Genomic DNA, 20,153 nt, shown 5'->3' with positions numbered 1-20,153 from the left:
ATTTTCAAAGATTGTTAATCAGAACTTAATATTAGGAATAAAAATAGTAGAGCCACATTAGTTGTGATTTTCTTTTTCTTTCTTTTTTTTTTTTTTTTTTTTTTTTTGCAAGTGCATTTCCTGCCTGTTCTCATGTAACTGGGTTTTGGTTTCTAAATATGTATGCACATATTGATATAATATTCCTATTAAAACATAAAGGAATGCCGAGTCTACATACCTTTTACTTTTTACATATCAATAGGACCATACATATTTACACACCAATTTCAAAGTATCTGTGGTCATGTGCAAGAGAAAACTATAACTAAAACCTTTCTTCAAAGAAAGAGTTTTCGCTTTAATACGAGGACAGCAGAAACAACATAGAACAGAAACAAATATAGAGGTTAAAACAAGTTTAAGAGTATTTTAGAAACTATCAAGTACTTCTTGTATTATTATTAAATCTAAATATCGATCTAATAAACAATGAAGAACAGTTATCTTACGATGCAGATAGAACATTTGAAAGATATATAAGGGGTGTTAAGAAAGTTCGTTCCATGATGAAATATTTTCAAAAATTTCAAAGCACGAGGGGTAATCAAAAAGTTCGTGAACTAATTGAATAACTTCCATATAAGAAACAATATTTGGTTTCAATGTTGATTATATTTTAAATTAATCCTCTCCGATTTTAATGCACATCAAGCACCGATCTGCGCATGCGCAAATCACATGATATTGGCGGTCACGTGTTCTGTCACAAAAGTAGAAAGATTTTTCTGAGTTTTATATTTCTTTCCATGTGAGTTAATTTTTATGACAAGAACAGTTCATTTGTCAGAAATGGTCAAATATCGGCAACAGAACGGGTGAATAAGAATATCCTTTCCAAGAAAAGCATGGCGACCATTAAACCACAAATCTTCTGTCTCGGGAGAAACCTTTATTCAAGGTGGATAGAGAATGGATGCCTCCTTTTTATCATATCTAATATGTTTAAAATCTAAAGGGAACGATATCTTAGGTATTTTAAAATAACTATATTATTGTTCAAATATTCAACTATTTTTCAAATTGTAAATTGGAGGTCTTTGATAGCAAATTGCTTAATTAAAAACACATATCTTTTCAAACTTGCTTTCACTAGGCAAGATGACAAGTATCACTTTTAACCATCTGCCTTCCTTCACTAAAACGATCAATCCAATCATTGATTTAATTTATAGGAACTTATTAATCTTAATAAATTGTGAACAAATTATTATTTGATCCTGTAGAGGGATTTCTAAGATATACAATTAAATTGTACAGTCGTTTGTTGAACGAGTTCGAATGAGACAACCATTTTTCGTCACATGACCTACATAGTGACGTCATTTTCACATTGTGACGTCACAAACAAGGAGAAAAACTTTATTCGGCATAGGCTAGTTATAGACCTTATGTATGGCTATGTATGTACCGATTTTCATTCTAATCTGAGTTGTGGTTTTGTAGATATAGAGATAGTTCGCGAACTTTTTGATCACCCCTCGTAGTACTTAACTCAAGAGATGAATTTTCAAGTTTGACAAAATCACAAGAGTTTGCTGTAGATTTATAGCAATTCATTTCTAGCAAGAAATTATAGGATTTTTCTTTCATATGAAAATATATGTAACATCTTTAAAGCATTCGAATGATAGAAATGCAAGTCATTTTGAGTGAAAATAAAGGATCATTTACTTTTATTTCTTCATAGCTTATCTTGCGTCAGACAAGTTGATGAGTATAGGTATAAGATCGACAGCTCATTTTTCAAAAGAATAGGTTTGTCATATTGAAATTTTTTACAGATTTGATAATTTTTGCGTAGTGTTTAAAAGGCTGTTTTGACCTGTGTGATTGATATATGTCACAAAAAAATGCGTCATCCCTAATTTTTCTTAACAAAAAACATCTTTTCTAATACCTTCCCTCCCCTTATTGATTCAACAAAAGACAGTTAAAACCTAATCAGTAGCAACAATGGACTCTGTAAACATGAAATATCACAAATTTCATATATCTTCTCATCGTATTTATTGTCGCAAATAAAAGAAAAATGTGGAACGAACTTTCTTAACACCCTTTACATGCATGTTTGTTTATGTCAAAGTTGGTTATAAATATCTTAATAAAGTAAACTCCCTCTCTCTCTTTCTCTCTCTCTCTCTCTCTCTCTCTCAAAAAAAAACTATCTCTCTCGGAAAAATATAAAGGAAAAAAGAAAAATGTCCATGAAGAAAGCGAAAATCCAAAATATTGACTTTTTACAAAGGTAAATTTTGTATTATCAGCACTGAAAGAAGTTTTAATTACAAAAATGTAGCTTCTCCTCATTCAAATTATAAATTTTCTTTCACTCTATCAAAATGCTTATATAAATGTGATCCTAATGGTATTTATTACTTGCAACAAGATAATTTACAAGATATGCACATTTTGAAGATTTTTTTCCTTGAGTTGGGGCATATGTCTGGTTCTGTGGGAATTACGCTTATTATAGTCACTCATGACCATAACTCGAGTTTTCGTAGATTTCACACTCTGAAATTATAGTCTTTTATCTATTATAATAATTTATTTACCTGATTCTATAGCATTTACTAATCATAAAAATATCTTACAATTTTTTCATTTCATTATTTTCAGTCTTATCTGTAGTAAATATAAAACGCACTATTTTTTTTTAAAATTATCAATTGCTTGTTGTATTTATTTTATATCATTTTTAACTCTAAATTTTACAATTGATACAATTTTTGGCATTATACTTGTACTTGTATTATTTTTATTTACAATTAAGTTTCCATTAACAATTACAATACCTGTTTCGTACACTTCTTTCTTCTTAGTATTTTGCAATCTGTTTTGAATTTGTCTAACACTTACAATAATTATTATTATAAGCACCAGACTTCCGCCACTTGCTGCTAAAAGTGTCCAGATTAATTCCATTTCTGAAATCCAAGGTAAATGTAGAGCATGTCAAATGTATTATTTATATACACTGCAATACTAATATTTTTTTTTTGCAGCAAGAAACTTGGTTGAAGCCGTGAAAATTGTTTTTAATTAACAGAGAATTCACAATAATTGTTTATGAGTACATGGCTAATAAATAAGTCTTATGCTCAGAAACATTTGAAAATTGTAAATAAATGAACAAAAAAAAATACTATACATAAGGTGGTCTGCCTCTGGCAAAGAAATCATACACATGCCTAAAGTATTTGCCAACTTACATTCGGAAAGTATTAAGCAAAGGGTTTTTAATATATATATATAAATATATATATATATATATATATATATATATATATATATATATATATATATATATATATATATATATATATATATATATATATATATATATATATATATATATATATATCATTGTTTGACATGTAATTAAGTTATGTGATTTATATCGCTATTTAAAGATACATGTACCTCAACACAACTACATGTATTGTACACAAGACCGCAGAACCAAGTACAGGTAACCCTTATTCCTAAATACATTACATGTATCTTTCATCTTTATAAGGTATAAAATTAATGTAGCGCTTGTTCTTTTTTCTACGAATTCTCCTAAAATGCTTAGAATTAAACATATTTTTCACTAGTTTGACTTGAAACGAAGCTTTTCTTCGTGTATTTGTCTCATCGAATATATGTATCCTATTATTTCGCTGTTTGTGTACATGTACTTCAGAAAAATTAAATTATTTCTTTAAAAAAATGTATGAAACTTAAATAGCATCGAATTCTTTCATCTGTACTTACTATCTGCCGTTAAATGTGCCACAACCTTAAAAAGAAAAGATGAATTTCTTGAAGACTTTTCCATCGAAATGGGTTCCATGTGGATTTTCAAAGAATGGTCATAACAGACAGCAGTAGGTGGCGAGTGAGAACAATTGAAATCCTGGAATTATTTTACAGATGATTAAACTCAGTACAAAAATTTTCCATCGTTTTGGTTGAAACTTCTGAGAATAAAGAAATTGAAAATAAACAAAAAATATGCTTTCATAATCAAATCAACGGGGTCAACTGGCCAAATCACTCAACTTATTGCTATCATAATGGCACTGCCAATATCTATAAACATGATTTTTTTCAAATATTCTTTTGTAAAATTTTGATAATAAATTTTGGCCAAAACCTACATTCACATTAACGAGGAAATGTGAATCCATATCACCTGATGATGCTTCCATATATTAATGATCCTATATATGCAAATATGAATACCTATGTCATTGTTGCGCCTTAGAAAATAATTTCAAAGATTTTTCCCTAGACACATTCCGAGCTAAAAATGGAAGAACTATATTAGGCTTTATTTCTTCTATGTACATATTTGGGCTTTTGCTTTTAAAAATTTTTAATGGTTACAAATGAATATTGTATAGAGGGTTATTTTCGCCCTTTAACACTTGCAGACAAGTTTGTCCCGTTTTGAATTCGCCCAGTCATACTTTTGTAATTGTACTGTACTCTTTGAATTCGTTCCGTTTTAAATTCGCCCAAATAAGGGTAGGGTGAAATGGGCGAAAATAAAACGGGGGCGAAATTTTCCATGTATAGAGAATTTCAGATTGATTAATATTTGTATAAACATGCAATAGAAATGATGAACCAAAATATATAATTGAGGTATTACCCTGGCAAACTTTGATGAACTAGTCAATCCTACTAGAATGGCACAGTCAGGGTCATGATACCTGATGGTCTCCATACAAATCTGGTAGACTTTCAGATTTTTCGAATCTCGTCCCAGAAAGTTCATAAAGTAACATAAAGAATCTATCACGCCTCCGTTGTAAGAAATAAAAACTTCTGTATTCTCATCAATCCGTATGTCGCCTTTACATTTGTATTCTTCAAAGGAATCTAAGGAAAATGAAAATTAAACCAAGAAAAAGGACATAAATGAAACCAAAAATAACCAGGAAGAGTTCATCAGTTAAACATATAATAATAAATCGCGTGCAAATCTGTGTCTAAAATACTGATTATTACATACACAGTTAGTAGTGATTTAAACATATTCAGGACAGATGATACAAACAATATTTTTGTTCTTTGAAGGAGAGATATTATCATCTTACAGGCCTAGAAAAGTGGAAAATTTCTTGAGTGTTTTCTCCTTAGATTTGGAAAATGAAATAGACTTGTAAAATATTAGTTAATGCTTCAATAAAATTGTAATATAAACTTTAGAGAAATATTCCAAAGCCAGAAGAAATTCATTAGGAAAAGCAAAATGGTATAAATCAGCCTATGTGATTTTTTATCATTTTGTTTTTCCTCATAAATTCACTTGGCTTTGTATATTTTAATAAGTTTATATTACACTTTTAGCACCAAGGTAACATCCTGAAATTTGTTTTCATCTGTAAACCTTTACTGAGTGTGATTCGTCCATAATTGTAATTTTAATGAAGTATTAACTTATATTTTACAAGTTAGACTAGTCTATTTTATTTTCCAAGTCTTAGGAGAAAAAAATTCAAAGAATTATCCACTTTTCTGAATTGTTTGAATCATCTGTCCTTAAGATACATGTACTTATCTAAGTTAACACATACATTTTTCCGAAGCATATGTTTTCATTGGCCTTATTTGATTGTCAAATTTTGACTTTTTTCACAACGGTTTTCGCTTGATATCTATACAGCAATGAAATTTCATCACATATCTGTGCAGTGGTATAGTCACCTGTATCTATAAATTGCTGTTAAATAAGACGAGGACACAATTAAAATTTTACTTACAAATGAGAGTATGTGTTCCAGTGATACAAAATAAACCACTCATATATGTAGAAATTCCCAATATAAAAACACTTTTCATCATGGAAGCTTAGTTTGTGTATTAGTACCTTTATTGGATGTTCTTGTTTTTGATTAACGCAGTGAACAATTTAGATGATCAATATCGAAGATGAGACTCTCTCTCTCTCTCTCTCTCTCTCTCTCTCTCTCTCTCTCTTAAGCTTGAGCTAGAATTTATCTTAAATAAAATGTAATTCCTCTTCATAATAGAAACATTTTCTGACTATCATCTCCTACATTTTAGGCATTCGAAAGGTATGGATAAACGCAATAAACCATTCATATTTTGATGAATTTCTGGTGTATGTTTCATGAAGTCATTGGTTAGACTCCTATTTTAATTTTTGTATATAAATTATGTAAATTATGATACAGAAAACGGCCAATAAAACATACTTTACAAATTTTAAAAGAATCCATTTTTAGGGTTTTTCAATCATATAAAGAGCAACTCGCGTTTCCATGTAGTCTACTGTTTTTTTTTTTCAAAATTCAATGCATTTCTGTTAGAGCACCTATTCCCTAAAAAGCTAAATAAATGTTCATCTAACAAGGAGTTATAAAATGTTTACAGACTATTGTCATTAAATAAAAACCATATGAGGAACAATTATAATGAATTCAAACACTTTTATTAAGCGTTTTTTGAATCTGTTATATATAAAGTGGGTTAAACTGTATCCTATATGTAGGGTATGAAAAAGTTCTGGACTGATGCGATAAAATTATTATTGTACAGTTGTCAGATTTTACAAAATTTATAAGGAACATAAGACAATAAAAGTATAGATTGCTAAAAATGTTTGCTCAATACATTTTCATTTGCTAACTTATCATTTTAAATAAAAAAGAATGTTATGATCACACGGAGCTGTAAATTAAAGATTCATTACGAACGACATCTCATGATCAGCTCACTTAAATGCCTCGTTCACGTATCTTGATGGGATTCCCTAAAACTAAGTATAGACTGAATCTGACTTGTTATTTGTTGAAATTTTAATGTCATGAACAGCTAATTTCAAAGCATATTAGTGTAAATTGATGTGTAAATATGAAAAGATACTTACTTGGATAAATCATCACATTTTACTTATCTTCAACAACGGCACTTTCCAAAGTGATTCACTTTGGAGTTTCGTGCAAGTCGACACTTACTCAGTATACTTCTCTCCTGTCACTGGGTATTTTCGGCTTTTTGAAACAAATACCCTTGATGCAGTTTATATCTCTGTGATCTGTTCAAACATTCCCTTAAAAAATTTCACACGAGATCATCCAATAATAAGCAGATTAATGCAATGAAGTTGGATGACGCATTTGTTCCTTGAAATCTGCAATTTTTACTTCATTCTCCGATTTCTATAAAATCGTTGTTTTTTTTATAGAGTGTCCAAAAAATAACATTTAAACGGCTCAAAAAGGACGCCAGAATGGGGTTTTCTTTCTTAACCTTATAGAAAGTTTCTTTCCTAAAAAAGAATGTCTATGCTTTGGATATGTTCACACAGAATACAAAAAAATACTCTCTAAACAATGTTCTTTAGATAAAGAAAAAATTTATCCTTTACCTTATTTTTTTCTGATAATTACATGTACATAGGATATTGAAACAGCTGAAATCAGTAACATGTGACTTTTTGTTTTATTAATATTCTTTAAATTACGTAATATACATTGTTAGTTAATATCTAATATTTTTTTATCAATCGGAAATACATTTGAATGAAAAATTTTTATTTTTCTTCTGAAAAAAAATATTCCTGTTGTCATGTAAAGTAAAGTTTATGTCAGTGAATATGCAAATTTTGAATTCCATTTTGAGACCAGTCAATTGTCATTGTTAGCTGTTTACAGTCCACAGAACAAAAGAGTTGTCCATCTTTCAGCAGGAACTGTTGGTTAATTAGGTTACGCCCACAGCCGTGACAACTAAAACAATGTGGACACGCATGCCAGTGGTATTCCCCGTGAGAAAGTCCGGGAGAATCTGCCGTTATCGTTCTGCGACAGGTTTTACATGTCTGAAAGATACAAAATCTGTATTAAAAAATGTTTGACCACAACGGTTATGTTTAATTGAAACAATGGCATTCTGCTGTGCCCTGCCCTCCCTCATCTTGAAATACTTCCTTCACGCCTTTCGAATATTCCAGTTAAATAAATGTGCTGAATTTCTTCGAAACAATTAAGGTTTAAGGGTGGATCTTTGAAAATTAAAAAAGTGAAACTCGAGTGAATACATACGGAAAGTAAACAGGTGTTCTACAAAAAGGAATAATTTTTCAATTTTGATTTTTTTTTTCAAGATGAGAAATGTTTGCAGAAAACACTTGTAGAACAAACAAAGAGGGACAACTCTTTTCCAGATGCTACAGGACGATCATTAGCTATTGGAAGGTGAGGAGGATGTTGCAAATCTTTATGTCTATATAAATTATGATTGAATTTTACTGAAAAAAATAATTTCACAATCTTTAATTCATTTTTATAAATGTACATCTTCGGTTTTCTTAAAATAAAGTTTGTTGAAATCGGATTTTCTTTTTTAATTAAAAAGTATCGTTACGTTTTATTTGTATTTTTTTAATTGAATCAAAAAATTAATCCTTTTTGTAGTCAAGTTATTTAATATTTTTCCGTACCTTGCTATACAGTGTATCGAAACATATCATGCAGAAAGGATTGCCGTCCTTGGCAATATATCTTTGCCCCGCTAGGGGCGCATCACAGTTCCAACAGCAGAAGTGTTCAACGTGCCATGTTTGTTTCTCAGCCTGTGTGTATTCACGTGCGAGAATGATCTGTGATGTCAATATATCAAATTAATATCATATTAAAAACAAATAAATCATATATCATTTTCCACCAATATATTCATTGATTCACCAAACACACAAAACAAATTGGCTCACGACCATGTTACATACAAAATGAAAATTACTGTGTATTTTCAGAATTACTAAAACACATACTAATTTACATACGTACTTGACCTTGGAATTTGACCCATTTTTTTTTTTTAATATTACACTTTAACCCTGGCATAACTTTTGAACAGTTGGTGCTAGGGCTCTCATACTTCGCATTTTGATAAGATAAAGAATTTTGACCTTTTAACCTTGACCTCAGAGTTTGGCCAAATTTGAAAAAATGTTAACCTTGACCATTATTTTTTATCAGTTAGTACAAGGGCTTTTATATTTTATATTTGTAATTTTTGTAACAAGATCCTCTTTTGAATACCACCAATTCAGATTTTTTTACCTTGACCTTTGAGTTTGAGTTCTTGAGAAAGTTCAATCCTCGCCACTTGCTACATGTACCATACATCTTGTTTCTCTGTTCTCTCCCCCCTTTTATTTGTTGTTAAATAAATGTTATGCCTAGCTGTACCTAATTTTTAATAATCACAAAATGAAGCAGGGCTCTTTTTTACTTTCACATACGTCCTTTGAGATCTCGACATTCATTTTTTTCCATCACAGAATATTTTGCAAGTGCCTTTATATAGATTTTCCGTGGTTCTATATCATTTTAACTTTCACCATTTCTTATGGTACCACCAAATTTGACACCTTGACCTTGAACTTGGTGTTTGATCCACCACTGGTATAATATATTTTGACCTTGACAGTAGAGTTTGATCCATTTTTTAAAAAAATTAACCTTGGCTATAACTTTGATAAAGTTAGAACAAGGGCTTTCATTTTTCACAGTTATACTTATCTGTCTAGTATATTCCTTGTGACAAAACCTTTCTTTACCAACAAATTCTGACCTTGGATTTAATTTGTATTTCCTTAAAACCTCGCTAAGGAAGGTTACATTTACATTATAATATGTACATGAAAATGTGATAACATACCTCGTCGCATGCGGCGCACCGCGGATATATCGTATCAGCATAATGTCGTTCGCAGTATATTTCCTCGTTTCTTGTGAAGTATACCATATCCACCAGAAGTTCGTTACAGGTCGCGCATGTAAAACAGCCTGGATGCCACGCTGTGGCAGACCCAAAATGATCAGTAGAAACACAAAATCCACCGCTAATAATGTCTTTAATGCAGCGATGACACCTCTACAAAAAATGAAGTAAAATAGTCACATGTATATACAAAGGATGTTTACAAGTGCTTACATGCATATTTTAAAAAATAGTCATTAAAAATAAATAAATTGATGTTTTATTGAATTGGAAAGGAGATATCGTAAGAATTCTTTCAGCATTTGAATTAGTGTAAACCATAATCGTAAATTTGTACATTCTTTCTTGAAGTAAAACATCATATCTGAGCAATATCTCAAGAAGCTTTCGGGCTTTTGTAAATTTATTCCGTAACTCTCTATGGCCCCGTCCACCCGTCTTAGAGTGCCCCCCTCGCCGATCTGACCCCTCTTGATACTCTTCATTTTTTTTTTCTTAAGCGGTGGACACATTCTTTGAAATGAGCTTTTCGTGATCGTTAAACATATTTATGGTTTGTAGAATATTCTGAAGAAAGACCCCTTAATTACCTCAATATCTCTGAGACATTTCCCATGTTCATGATGTTATTGGTTCGACTGAGCAAACATTGTAATGCATCTGAGTTCCTGATAATTTAGACACATGCTTAAATCAGATAATTTGCCTTCTGTTTTATGAGTGATTAAACACACGCTGTGTTTGACTTAAAGTAGAGGTGAATCTATCTCGTAAACAAGCTAGACATGTTTTGGTTTCATGAGTGTTTTGGTAAGAAAGTTTTTTTTTTCTCGTTCTTATAAAAATTCATTTTCTCTATAAATTTACTACATGCACGGAATTGTCGCAAATAAACAACTTTCGATCATTTGATCATAGAATCTTCAATATTTTAGCAAACTTTTTTTGCTTGCTTTTTTAAAATCACCTACAAAATTAGTCGCCTCTTTAACTTCCATGATCCGCCCCACTCCCGCCGCTTTAAGCTTCCGCTTGTTACAGAATTTCTGGAATTTGAAGAGTTCGTTTTCCGTCAAGCTGCTGCAGAATTTAGGGTGAAGGTCATGGAGGGGGAGTTGTTTTTGGAGCTGTTTCCTCCTCAGCTGGGCAGCGAAAAACTGTTTATCTGGGGGCATCATTGATATGTATTTCTGGGATCTCTGATACAATATAAAAAAATCCAATATTATAAAATAATAATAAATTATTTGTTTTCTTTAATATATAAGATTTTAAGAAACCATTTGATAACGAAGATGATTGGTTTCTTAATGATGATAAACACATATGGTGAGATTAAGGCCACTGCATTTGTCAACTGCTATTGTGAAGAATAGGAGGGGAGGGGGTGACTTCCTCTCCATTCCCTAAACTGCGGAATACATTCATAGATTTTTTTAATTTCTTGGCGTAAAGGAAATGCTTACTATATTTTCCGAGATAACTCTAGATAACACAACATCTGTCTCAAATCCATATATGTCAGTTAGTGTCTTGGGGTCGTCTACATAAGCTGTCCCAGAATTTCCTGAAAATCGACCATTTGTGGATCCTGGAGGCGTGAGGACCTGAGGGTCAGATGTGCGGGGTCTACTCGTTGATTGGCTGCTGCTACTAGTGGGGCGTGGTATACTATCCAGAAACAATCCTATTGGCTGACCGTCATCACTCTCGTTTCCATGGAGATCATGGTCCTCTCTGGAACAGCGGCAATTCTTGCAGATTTTTCTATATAATATATTATTTTTATTAATTAATGAAATACAATTGTAAAACATAAAAAGTGCCTATATATATATGGTAATATTATCATAATAATTTCTAAACATAGTTCTGCCTGGTATAAATGTACATATCAAAAAATTCATAAAAAAATCAAATTGGACAAAGAGACTTTTTTCAGATTTAAAAAACTGTCTTTAATATATTTAGTAGATACATTTGATATGACCTTTTTAAATCTGAAAAATAACATTAAAGAAAACACACTATGCTCCTAGGGAAAACTCGTACTTAATTTTTTGTTCAACTGTTTCAAATGAGACTGTCAGATATGCTTAAAAATATTTGATTTATATAAATAAAGTACCTCCAGTAATGTAGCTCTAGGCCGGGACAGTTGTCCCCACATTTCAGACAGCGTTGATGTTTCGGGATTAATGGGATTCGGAACTCAACCTAAATGTAAACGGACACTGAATTTAAATGTCTAACCACTTGATCATAAATATATTTTGTTTCATAATTAAAAATGACTTAACTGTATGAGATTAATGTGAAAATGTGCTATGCAATTTAAAGTATTTATGGAAGACTTTTTTTTAATTTTAAGTTTTTTTTATTTTCTGAAACGGATCTTGTGTGCCAAAATATACCAGATGCCCCAAAAACCTAATATCGCGATTTTAATGATATTCGCAATAAACAGGTTATTCAAAAACCACAAATGAAACGAAACCACTCTGACGGTAGATTTACGTACACCAAGCAAATGTACGCAATTGATCTAGATGAATTCGGTAAGACGTTCTGATACCAATTACGTGATTACAGAGCTGTGTTGCTATCATTATTGAAATAACGTTCACTATTGAAATCATTTATTATTTCAAAAGTTCATTGACTTAAAAATTCCCCGATGTTGGTGTTTCCGGTTAGTCTCAAGGACAAAGATCTCCGAATCATCCAAAGTTGATGTGTATGCTTGTAAAGTTTCAGGCCAGGTTAAGATAAATGATCAAATGTCTGAGATTATAGTTACATGCATGTGATGCTTCATATTTTGGTTCCTGCATGCAGATATCGAACGATATGTTTCAAGTCTAAATCCTGTAAGATGATTCCTGATTTTTTTCCTCAAAATTTCCCCCGTTTTCTTCGTCTGATTCTGAATCTTATCTATCTTGAGATCACACCAGGGAAAATCTGTTGCCAAACTTCCACCCACGCACGTTGCAGAAACCTATCAACAGGGCGGAGTGATTTATTTATTGGTAGTGTTATCTATCAGACCGACTGAGTACTCTCTTGTACATGTTGTATTAAGAAGTGTACAGTGTATCAATAAGGCGCTTTAATTGTTTAAAATACTGCATCAGGATTGGACAAAGTCGTCTTCATCAAACGTAATATAAAATACGGGACTGCATAAAGAATTAAGGTTCATCGATCAATACTCTGATAAGAGAGATAATTTTTAATGACAAAAAATTCTTTTATTCCTTTAAAAAACTTTCAAGTTTGTATCTTCAGACTTTTTTATCCAAATTTGCCCCGCAAGCTACCACGCTATAATCGTTTATCTTTGTTGGCTTTTATTTACAGACGTAGTAACCAGGGGGAGGGGGTACATCCCCTCCCCCTGGTTACTACGTCTGTGGTACCTTCGGTTTTGTGCAACAGTCCATCTTTTGAAATCGGAGTACAGTAGTACATGAAAATACACCGGCACACTAAGGTACATGTACTTCTTCATCTTCGAAATTGCCATGGTAGTAATCTACAAAATGCTTAGTAAATGCCTGTAGTACAAGTTTGTCTGAGATTTAGTCAATCTAGCTGTAGAACTGTAGCTCTCTGAAAAAAAATTATTGACAGACCGGTCTGTCAAAATATTTTTCTTTCGGAGAGCTACAGTTCTGCAGCTATAGTCAACCGATCATATGAAATGTATAACCCCCCCCACTTTCAAACACAATTTAAAGTTAACCTAAAGAAGAGAGAATATCCGCTTAATAATTCACTAAGGTCGTATTCTATGTTAATAACTCTGAAAATATCGTCGTTCGTCGTTCCATACAGTGTGTTGTAAATATCTTGACTTTACTACTAGAAATAAAGTTTTAGTACTTGAATTAAAAACCATGCGTACATTAGCTATAAACTTTACTTACCTTCTTATTAACAGGGACCGGCCCGTAAGCCATTGTAATTTTAAAACGAATGAACGTAGTAGCATCTGTGAACTATGTTTTTCTAAACCCGCGATCAAACTCACACTCACACAAGATAACAACAAATATTTTCAATCGGTTTGAGAGCATGCGCTGAAACATCTAATTTGTAACAAGGAATACACACACATGTATGCATCATGGATCTGTAAGACATAGAACTGAGCGTCTTCTCTTTACAATATTCTTACAATATATTTTTTTTAATATCCGTCTTATTTTTACAATATTTTCTTTATATCCTTAATTCAAACTTAGAGTTATCCAAGGATGGATTAAGCTTTTTTTTTTGTGAAAACAGAATCAAATTGAAATGGATCCTTTACAAGGCTGGTTCGAACGCACAAATACATTTTCTTATTTTGAAATGAATTATTTATCTAAATCGCTTAAGCACACAAAAATAGCAAGTTACTTCTGTGACAACCTATAAAATTTGTTTTTATAAATTTGAAATTTATAAAAAATGACCTGTAATAATTTTGCATATACGTACAGTGTATCTATAGTAAGTAATTTGTAATCATATAAATTATTTAGTATTATGTATAATAAATTACAGGTACTTGACGTTACTTATTTTTCTTTCAATAAAAAAATATACCCCACCTTTGTATTATTTGGGGGGGAGGTATATTTTCATAAAAAAAGAAAAAAAAACAAGTAATGTCAGGTGCCTGTGTTACAAATTAATAACCTGTACTAAAGGTATTAATGAGGATCTAGAAATCTTCCATAGGTTCCAAATCATGATCGACATAAATGTCACGGCCGCTCACGGAGGTGACCGAGCAATATCCAATATAATATGAAATATATCCAATTGAGGTTAAAAGATCCTCGCTTAATAAATCCTGGTAACTTTTGTAATTCTCAATCCAATAAAAAATCAGTAAACAATGCACTAATTTATTGACATATATACATTTAGGAGGCACAATCCAAACGAAAGATGTTACATTTATGCTAGCATATGTACTTTCTAAATCCTAGTAAATCACTCCCTACTTCTAAAGTATGTCACACTTATATATATACAAATCATAAATCACTTTTTTACTTTTGAGCCTAAAATTACTATTCATCATTCCTTCCCCTCTTTTTAAGTAACTGTCCTCAGTTAACAAATACTATAATTACTTAACATTTACACTAAAACTACAACATGTCCTATAAATACATTATGAAAACATTCATCAAAAAGAACTAATCTACTAAAAGAACAAATGTATACACCTTAAGATCCATTAAAAACCAAAGTCAACTAAACTTCAATAATTATTTAAATTCATAATCTTCCCATGAGCATCTCTTCATCACCTACTTAAGTAACAAACCCTGACATTTCACAACCTATCAACCACTAGACATATATCAACACAGTGTGACATCACATACAATTTTTAAAAAGTTATTTAACTGTCTATAAAAGTGTTGTTTAGCTGTCCATAATATTACACATTATAAGTTAAATTGTTCATAGAAAACATTAATCCAAAGCAAATAATTTATATAGGCCAAAGGCACATCAACACAAAGTAAGAGTGAGTTTACAAGATTTCAGCAGACACGAAACGATTTCTCAATTTGTTCAAATGTTCTTGCACTGCATTTATAATATTTGTTGCATTTTCGGAAAAGTCAATTTCTTCTGGTATTAATCCTTCGAATTCACTGTAACTACATGTAATTTCAGTATCTCTCTCAATAGATTGATTTCCATCTGCATACGTATGTTGATATCTGTTTAACGTTAAGTTTATGCACATTAATTCCACTTTCTTTGTGGGGGTGAAGTCGTCATTGGTCCCTTCTGCTTCTTCACCCCGCTCAAAGTCATCTGGACTTTCATGGTTTTTAGGATCAGAAACATCTTTTTCTTCATAGTTGGTATTAACTTCAGAAATACTGTTATTGATGAAATTCGAAAATCCCGTGAAAAATATAACAAAAAAATATCCTCAATGATTGATAAATCAATCCCCCCTGGTAAATGGTGGAGAATTGTCAAATCAATATCAAAACTAAATAAAAATTATGAACCAATACCACCACTTAAATCGAAAGGTAAACTTATCTTCCATCCAGTTGAGAAGGCTACAGTCCTTAATAAATACTTTGCACAAGTTTCATCTATTACAGATGAACCAGACATTCCCCTTCATGGTCCTGGTCCACCATTACAAAATACTGACACTTTATCTGAAATATTTATCACTGAAAATGAAGTTTACGATCAATTATGTATCATTGACAGCAGTAAACCACCTGGTCCTGATGGTATTTCCCCAAGAATTTTGAAAGAAATAGCTAGCACAATTAAAACCCCTCTAACAAAACTCTTTAATAGATCACTAATTGAAAAAAAGTTGCCAGATATTTGGAAACTAACACAGATTACACCCGTTTTTAAAAATAAAGGTAGTGTTCAAGAAGTATCAAATTATAGACCAATATCCCTTACAAGTGTCTTATGTAAAATAATGGAAAAAATTTTGTTTAAATAATTGCATAATTTTATGAAAGATAATAATGTAATTTACAAATATCAGTCAGGGTTTCAACCTGGAGACTCAACTGTGAACCAACTAGCAGAAATATACAACACTATAATTTCAAGTCTTGACAAAGGTAAAGATGTTAGATTTATTTTTTGTGATATCTCGAAAGCATTTGATAAAGTTTGGCATAAAGGTCTCTTATCTAAACTAAAAAATTATGGTATTAATGGCAACATATTAGGCTGGATTGAGAATTATTTGTGTGATAGACAACAAAAAGTTGTAATTGATGGCTTTTCATCAAACCATGAGACAGTAAACGCTGGTGTTCCCCAGGGTTCTGTTTTGGGACCTTTTCTCTTTCTCCTATACATAAATGATATTTGTGATGATTTAGCAAACAATATACGCCTTTTTGCTGATGACACCTCTTTATATGCTATTGTAGAAAAAGAAGCCACAAATGTAGCACAGTCGCTTACTAGTGATCTAGATCTAATTGATAAATGGTCAAAAAAATGGCTTGTTGATTTTAATCCAAACAAAACTGTAAATGTTGATTTCACCCGCAAAAATATGAAATATCCGCCTATTACATTTGGTCATCATGGCCCATCCATTATTCAAAATGCATCTCATACCCACCTCGGATTACATTTTCAAAGTGATGCTACCTGGACATCGCATATACAATTAATTCATGAAAAAGCTACAAAACGACTAAATATCCTCAGAATGCTTAAGTATAAGGTGAAAAGGAAAATACTTATTAAGATATATTTTGCATTTATTAGACCTGTTTTAGAATATTCTGATGTTGTTTGGGACAATTATTCTGAAAAAGATGCAAAACTTTTAGAAGATATCCAAGTTGAAGCAGGTAGAATCATTACTGGCTTAAGATCAAATTCCTCTAGATCAAAATTGTATGATGAATTAGGGTGGGATCTTTTACAAACTAGGAGGAATATTCATAAATTGCTACTATTATATAAAATCATAAATGGCTATTCACCTAAATATTTAAAGGACTTGATTGAACCTTTTCGTCCTACAAACCACCCCTATAATCTTAGAAATAATGATGCAGAATTCAAAATTCCTTCTATTAGAACTACATCATATATGGAAAGTTTCTTCCCATCAACTATTAAACTATGGAATGACTTGCCTGATTATATCAGAAATGCTCCTGGAATATCTTCATTTAAAGGTCTTTTAAATTCTTATTTTTGTAAAAAGGGTAAAGAAATTTATCATTTTGGAATAAGAAAGTACAATATAATACATTGTCAATTGCGAAATAATGCAAGTAATTTAAAGGCAGACTTATATAACCAATTTTTATCAGAAACACCAATGTGTGAATACTGTATTGACTCTCTTGAAGATGCTCATCATTATTTTTTTGCTTGTCTAAAATATAACTCTCCAAGAAATGTACTTTTCCAAACAATTCAAAATATTATTGATTGTAATCAAACTCATGAACTTGATTTACTTTTGTATGGTAGTCCCAATCATGCACTATGTATTAATACTCAAATATTTGAAGCAGTACATGCTTTCATCGCAGCAACCAAACGTTTTATTTGAAACTGTCATGTATGTTACTTATGCCAACGCTTTCTAACCGGTACATGTATTTCATTGAAAATTTTTTTTCTTTTTTTTTTCTCTCTTTCTACTTTTTTTTTCTTTTGTTTTTTTGTTACTATGTTTGTCTATTTATTTTCATATCTATATATTGTGTGTTCATTTTGACCTTGTAGGGAGAGGGCTAAAATAGGCTTTGCCTGCTGCCCAATCCCATTCACTTATGTGAATAAAATTTTGTATAAATAAAAAAAAAACTTCATGGTCTTGGGGCTCTCCTTCTTCTGGACTTTTAAGGGTTTCCATCGTTTCCTCTAGTGATGTTAATGACAAGCTGCTCACAGGAGAATAATAATTAGTGAAAATTTCTCCAAAGTTCTCTTCTTCTTCACCAGAAATGTCAGAGTACATACCGTTAGTGATGGTCACAAACACTGGCTCAGGTTCATCATAAGAACTTTGGTACTTTTTCATGTGCTGTGTTAAAGATTGTTTTCTAGACTTTACCACATGTCGTCACAGGGCACTGATGATCATAATGTCCATTCGAATGACATTCTCAGTTGTGTCTGTCCATAAATATAACGTCCCATCTGACGATTTCTTGACTCATAACTGCCTTGAGGTGGGACATGGCGAGTAGGTGCCAAACGTTTCATTGATGTGAGATTTAGACCATCTAGCTTTCCTGCAATTATATCCAACTTCCCTGTCATCTTTTCAAAAGAGTCCAAAATAACTTCATTTCATTTGCTACTACGTTAACTTTAGCAGGCTCTGGTTGACTACTAGTTATTAATTGCTCATTGTATTCTTCTCTTTTTGCGATTCTAAAGTCCTGTTCAAAACTCTGAGGATCTGCCATCATAACATATCGTGGTAACTCAGGACGCAAACCTTGCAAGAAATGCTCGATCCATGATAAGCCTGTCATGTTCATCTGGAGAAACTCCTCCGTGTGCACGTCTAGCCAACTTCCATAATCTTCAACATTTTCTTAAGCTAGCTGTTTTCTTTGACATAACTCTATGAAATACATTTTTTACAACTCTTTTGGACAAAATCCCTCCTTCATACGATCAAGTAACTTATCAAAATCCTCTTCAACCTCTTGATCTAAATCTTCATACAAATCAGCTGCACGGCCTCTCAAATATGCCGGTAGCATTTCAATCTCCCTCTCAGGTCTCCATTTGTTAGCACGACTTCTTTCAAATATGTTTTGATCCAACTCTCGAAAACATGATTTCCATAGAATTTGGATGGCGTAACATGAGATTTTGACTCTCTACTATTATCGTTAGCTTCTCGCTGACTTGTGAACATCCTATGTGACGGAATCGGAGATACATGTACACTTCTATGCCTTCTTTTCTCCCCATTTTTAAAAGAATTCACTCGGCTTCACAAATTAACCCAATTTAAATTATTTTTAAAACACACACACAAAACACACTGGTTCAAATAATTATACTTAAATTCAAGGAAATGCTGGAATCCTATTCTGACACCAAAAATATGCAACGGAAGTGACCGAGCAATTATAACTTTTTGGTTCCACTATATCATTGCTTCATAAATCCTGGTAACTTTTGTAATTCTCAGTCCAATGATTAGTCAGTAAACAATGCACTAATTTATTGACATATATACATTGAGGAGGCACAGTACAGACGAAAGATGTCACATTTATGCTAGAATATGTACTGTCTAAATCCTAGTAAAGCACTCCCTACTTTTAAAATACGTCACACTTAATATTTTATACGAATCTTAGCTCTAATAGATGATTAACTAAAACATTAGAACCGTCCTATTAATTAATTAATTCCAACTCTACATATTATATCTTTATCAAATTCTCATCAAACTGACATACTCTAACTTGACCTTAACTCAATACACGGCTCCCGATTCTACGAACCATAGCTCCTATTGCTCCACTTATTAAAAGCTCATTATTCTTGACCACACTAGACATTGCTCTACACTTAATTACCCTAACACAGCTTGAATAGTCTGTGCAATGCATCTGGATGCCTGTGACACTGAGAATTTAATGATAAATCACTTCTTTACCTTTGAGCCTAAAATTACTACTCATCATAAACATTTAAACATGATCATGTAACTTAAAACACTCAGGTATTGTATTTTTTTTATACATTTAACTACATTTAGAATGTAAACATACATGTGAAATTTGAAGTTGGTCTATGCACATGTTGTTTACATTCACCGAAATCTTATGTGCATACATAAATTCTTACGTATA

The 20,153-nt window shown here is 31.7% G+C and overlaps 2 protein-coding genes across 2 annotated transcripts; both read right to left on the bottom strand.

Moving 5' to 3' along the window:
- Positions 1–1,979: 1,979 nt before the first annotated feature.
- Positions 1,980–4,891, bottom strand: LOC134262936 (uncharacterized). The gene is made up of 4 exons (XM_062745255.1): positions 4,685–4,891; positions 3,802–3,943; positions 2,838–2,969; positions 1,980–2,002 (listed from the first exon to the last, which is right to left on the bottom strand). The coding sequence occupies exons 1-4, from the start codon at positions 4,808–4,810 to the stop codon at positions 1,980–1,982; spliced, it is 423 nt and encodes a 140-aa protein (XP_062601239.1). The 5' UTR covers positions 4,811–4,891.
- A 2,670-nt stretch (positions 4,892–7,561) lies between these two features.
- On the bottom strand, positions 7,562–13,787 carry LOC134262927 (testin-like). Its single transcript, XM_062745250.1, has 7 exons — positions 13,722–13,787; positions 11,918–12,006; positions 11,256–11,556; positions 10,761–10,988; positions 9,727–9,942; positions 8,504–8,662; positions 7,562–7,882 (listed from the first exon to the last, which is right to left on the bottom strand). The coding sequence occupies exons 1-7, from the start codon at positions 13,752–13,754 to the stop codon at positions 7,649–7,651; spliced, it is 1,260 nt and encodes a 419-aa protein (XP_062601234.1). The 5' UTR covers positions 13,755–13,787; the 3' UTR covers positions 7,562–7,648.
- Between the last annotated feature and the right edge of the window lie 6,366 nt (positions 13,788–20,153).

This window comes from Saccostrea cucullata, unplaced genomic scaffold (genome assembly GCF_032062105.1).
Source record: "Saccostrea cucullata isolate Sc308-1 unplaced genomic scaffold, CSIRO_AGI_Scuc_v1 ctg1287, whole genome shotgun sequence".
In the NCBI taxonomy this organism is placed as follows: domain Eukaryota; kingdom Metazoa; phylum Mollusca; class Bivalvia; order Ostreida; family Ostreidae; genus Saccostrea; species Saccostrea cuccullata.
Note: the sequence above shows the minus strand (reverse complement) of the source record. Positions and strands in the feature narration are given on the sequence as shown.